This window comes from Alosa alosa, chromosome 16 (assembly GCF_017589495.1).
Source record: "Alosa alosa isolate M-15738 ecotype Scorff River chromosome 16, AALO_Geno_1.1, whole genome shotgun sequence".
NCBI classification, from domain to species: Eukaryota; Metazoa; Chordata; class Actinopteri; order Clupeiformes; family Clupeidae; genus Alosa; species Alosa alosa.
This window is the reverse complement of record NC_063204.1, coordinates 27,642,872-27,647,871: the sequence shown is the minus strand read 5'-3', so window position 1 is coordinate 27,647,871 and position 5,000 is coordinate 27,642,872. Positions and strand designations below refer to the sequence as shown.

General features: G+C 47.4%; 1 protein-coding gene across 1 annotated transcript in view; it reads right to left on the bottom strand.

Annotated features, from left to right (window-relative positions):
- The window catches only part of c16h8orf34 (chromosome 16 C8orf34 homolog), an 85,354-nt gene that overhangs the window by 61,989 nt on the left and 18,365 nt on the right, over positions 1–5,000 (bottom strand). The window contains exons 3-5 of the mRNA XM_048265889.1: positions 4,857–4,988; positions 1,089–1,223; positions 832–854 (exon numbers count right to left, since the gene is read on the bottom strand). Coding sequence (XP_048121846.1) covers positions 832–854; positions 1,089–1,223; positions 4,857–4,988 — 290 coding nt within the window. The remainder of the gene's footprint in view (positions 1–831; positions 855–1,088; positions 1,224–4,856; positions 4,989–5,000) is intronic.

The window sequence follows — 5,000 nt, the reverse complement described above, 5'->3', positions numbered from 1 at the left end:
CAGACCCAAGGACATTGGACAAATGTATTGAGCATATGGCACAGCATTTCAACACAGCCCACTGTACATGCACATTTAGTTAGGAAAGTCATAAATAAAGCTCAGTAAAACTGCTAGAAGATGGCCACTGAGGAGCCACACTGCATGGTACACCTCAGCAATATGTCCTCCCACGCCCCCATCCTAACCAAACATCACGTGCCTCCTGATCTGCTCTGGCCCACGGGCTGGCTATCTGGCGTATATATTATGGCCCAGGTGGCTCCTATCTGGGGATATTGTATTGTAGTCTCCATTATGATGTTTCCCCATTTACACATTTTGCTCCTCCCTCGCTCTCCTCTCCATCCTCCTCCTCCTCCTCCTGTGAAAATCTCCGGCTCTATTCCCCCGCATGCAGGGAAGAGGAGAGCCCAAAGACATTTCATTTATATTAAAGCAAAGGGTTTTAATACCCAGCCTCTTCCCTCCACACAGTTGAGGCAAGGCGATGGGCCCGGGGGTTGTGGTGCCTCTGGGCTGGGAGCCAAGCAGATGAAGGCAGATGAGAGAACTGTGAAGTATTACAGGCCAAACAGCACTGATCTCATTTCATCAAACACCCTCCTCACACTGCCACCCTCAAACAAACTCTACACACTACCTTCAGCCTGCATTTTAAATGGGCGCTATTATTAACCTATAAACGAGGCTGTTTTATATACAAATGCGATGGATGGATACCGCCTACTGCCAAAATACTTTAGACAGCTGTATAAAATACATTTTAAACCATTTAGAGATACACTTGGCTGTGCTATGAATTATGAAATATATAGAGAGTAATATTACCTGATCGTCGGACTCAGCGATACCTAAAACCAAAAGAACAAACTGTGATTTAAACTGCTGCAGGTTCATCATCGCAATAATCTTTCACTGTAATGCTCAGTGTGTATTGTGTGTGTACACATACTGAAACTAGTCAAGAACATGATTCTCTCTCTCTTTACATCTCTCTATCTCTCTCTCTCTCTCTCACACACACACACACACACACACACACCGACACCGACACTACTCAGCCATAGAGAGTTCCGGTGACTCACTGCGGGACAGGTTTTCCAGGGCCTTCCCCAGCTTCTTGCTCTCCTGTAGGATGTGGTTGAGCTCATCAAAATCATGACTCTCCTCTCCTCTTTTACTCCTCCAGTCCCACGGGGGGCGCTCTATGGAGCGCGGCACTGGAAACACACACAGAACACACAAGAGGCCAAATACCTCATTTACTTGCATTTATTTATTCTCTAGAAGTATCCACTTGCCATGAGAGTGGAAACACACACACAGACAAGAACTTGAATTGAAATCATTAGTGTTGCTCTTCATTATCGTTCCCTCGTCATGCCCATTTTGAAATAAAATCTAGAAGTCTTCTATTTCACAACCAGGCAAGATGTCATTGAGCACTGTGTGAAAGCAGTTGTTTTGTTTGAACAAGGCTCCGTGAAACCCCTCGGTAAATATGTCTGTAATCTTTAACTACACACTACTGAAGAAAGCTAAGCATCTTTCAGCATTTCTCTCTCTCTCTCCCTCTCTCACACACATACACACATCCCCCACACACACACACACACACACACACACACACACACACACACACACACACACACACACACACACACACACATCCCACAGCACACAAAAACCACTTCCCGCTCATCTATTATCTCATTCACACTGACATTCACCTCAGCTGCGGTAAGTCCGCAATACTCAGAGTAATTAACTCTTCTAAATGGGTCAGCTCCAGAGCCCTCAACTAAGCCACTCCAACCGTCCACCTGCACCCGCTAATGCTTAAACCACCCCTCAAAATCAAATCCAAATAGCTTTATTGGCATGGCCGTTCTACAGTAATCTACAGTGTTGCCAAAGCATAGCGCTGGATCCGCTTTAACCCTCTCTGGCTGGAATGTGAAATAATATTGAAACAGAAAGGATCCAGTTTTACAGCAGAGCAGAGACAGACTCAGTGGCCATGTCCCTGTGCCTCTGAATATAATGATCATCTCTCATATATATTTCACTCCTGCTCTGCTGAAGGTGGTGGTGGTGGTGGTGGTGGTGGGTACATTTTAAAAGGGAGGTGTAGTTGATATGCAGACGGCTGCCTGCAATGTCGTCCTGGCGGGGACCCTGCAAATGTCAAGATGGGCTGAATTGTGTGCAGCATAGACAAAGGAGCATGCTAAAATGACAGGCTTTTTGTTGTAAAGTCAGTTTGGTGAAAGTTTTATTCGTTCAGTTACTTTGGGTAAAAACCCCTGTTTGCTGCTATGGGGCTGGATGTTTGAATAAGAAGCCCACCCAGATGACCCAGAGAGACAGACAGTGAGAGGAATAGAGAGAGAGAGAGAGAGAGAGAGAGAGGGGAGAGAGAGAGATAGAGAGAGAGAGAGTAAATAGTGAGTTTCCGACCTGACACCTGACTGATTTCATTTATGAGCCTGACAGCCGAACTGACAGGCGTCAACACTGCTTTACGTGCAACTGACATGAGTGAACTGCTACACAGATGCTGCTAGTCTCCAACCCCCCCCCCCCCGCTCTTTTTCTCTCTCTTTTTTCTTCCTCTCACACTCTCTCCCTCTCTCCTCTCTCTCTCCATCTCTCATATCCTGACCACGAGCCAGGTTTCTGACACTCTGACAGGTGTAATATGATGGGTGTGTGTCAGAAGGGTGACAAACCAACCCACCAGCCATGCCTGCTTCTGTCACCTCTCCCTCTCCAGTTCCAGCAGTGCGTTGGCTGGTTGCATTCACGTCTGAGCCCTAGAAGCTTGACTACTCTAAAAATGTATCTGTCACAGATAAACTGTAAGTAAATGTGTTTGAAAGTTGTAGCAGGAAAAGGATGCTTTTAAGGTGCGGCTACACCGATGTATGAGGTTGTCTGATTTCAGCCATGATGCACACAGGGACCATAGCAAAGGCTGCAACAGCAAAACATCCAGGAGGCTCAATCTATTCTGGAGGTTCAATCTATTGAGATTGGGATTTGTCGATCTGTTTAAATTCCCATCATTTTCAACTATGGCCCTGCACGGAGAGGCAATACACTTGCCAAATGTGATAACATGAGGAGAATTCATATGCGAGCCACGCGTTCTCACTGCTGAAGCTCTTCTCTGCATTGGCAAAGCAGCCTGGTGGCAGAGGAGGGGCGCAGAGAGTGTAGCGGTCAGATGTATCCTCATTTTAGGTGGACAGCACAATAGAGTCTGCATGGCTTGTGTTGCGTTGCGTTGCATAGCGTGGGATAAAGAGAGGGGAAAGGCCCAGGTAAAGCCCTGGCTCTTTTGCGCTTAACTCCCCGTTAGCCCCTGGGCTAAACGCGCTTAGCGAGAATACTAATGTGGTCATCTGGGCTGCATCATGCGGGCAGATTGATTTAGATCACTGGGCTAGGCTGTGTGTGTGAAGGGGGATTCGCCGAGATCTGAGAACCAGCTGTCAGACAAACACAAAACACACTTCACACTCTGTTACAACATAGCAATAGATCAATACATCCCATAACTTTGTGTAATTCATAAGCTGCTGTAATGTATTATTGTCGATCTCAAAGAGTGTGTTAACTGACATGCATTGGCAAGCAAACAATGTCAAAGGGGTTCACCACAGCCTAACACAAACCAGAAATGCAAATGTATTTCCAGCTGTGCAAGTGACACTTGTGTACATCTCGGCGGGTAACTGAGAAATAAAGCCGAACATATCCACTAAATATTGGTACGAACGAGCGGGAGAGACAGAGAGAGATGAAAATGACATCGTCTCTTTCAGTGCTATCCGCTGTGGAAATGGGCTGATGCTATCGCCAGGCCTGAAATAGAACCACTGGCAGTGACAGAGTGTGATACTAAATTATTTAATTCCCTCCCCTGGTCCCGAGACGGCCCAAAGTGGACAATAAATCCCCCATACACACACACACACACACACACACACACACACACACACACACACACACTCGTCGTCATCTGGGGCTCATTTCTGCTGTAGCTTGTCTAATGATGATGGCACTGAGGATGACAGCTCCGTTTTCTTTACATTATTTTCAACAGACAGTTTCATCCACAGCGACTGGACAGTATTGGACAGAAACACAATTTCATTAGTACACACATGCTCCCTGGTCATCGAGCCCATGACCCTGTCAGCACCTGTACAACATTGCTACACTGTTTAATGCTACACATGCTCTCTGGTCATTGACCCCCATGAGCTTGTCATTAAGCCCAGTCAGTGATTACGACCTAAGACCATGACCAATGCCTGGCCCTAACAGCTGAGGTGTTACAGCTGAAGTGACAGTGGACACATGTTGGACATGGCCTGTGGCCTGTGGCATACTCACATGATTTGGACTCTGGTGAGGACATGGCCTGTGGCATACTCACATGATTTGGACTCTGGTGAGGGAGGGGAGATGTTGGACATGGCCTGTGGCCTGTGGCCTGTGGCATACTCACATGATTTGGACTCTGGTGAGGACATGGCCTGTGGCCTGTGGCATACTCACATGATTTGGACTCTGGTGAGGAAATGGCCTGTTTGGACTCATGATTTGGACTCTGGTGAGGGAGGGGAGATGTTGGACATGGCCTGTGGCCTGTGGCCTGTGGCATACTCACATGATTTGGACTCTGGTGAGGACATGGCCTGTGGCCTGTGGCATACTCACATGATTTGGACTCTGGTGAGGAAATGGCCTGTGGCCTGTGGCATACTCACATGATTTGGACTCTGGTGAGGGAGGGGAGATGTTGGACATGGCCTGTGGCCTGTGGCCTGTGGCATACTCACATGATTTGGACTCTGGTGAGGGAGGGGAGATGTTGGACATGTTCAGGTCACTCTTGGACTTCTTGGGTTTCTTGGGATGGATCTGCCAGGGTTTCTCGTAACTCCTGAACTCCCGCCGACTGCCTTTGATTTCTGTGGACAAGA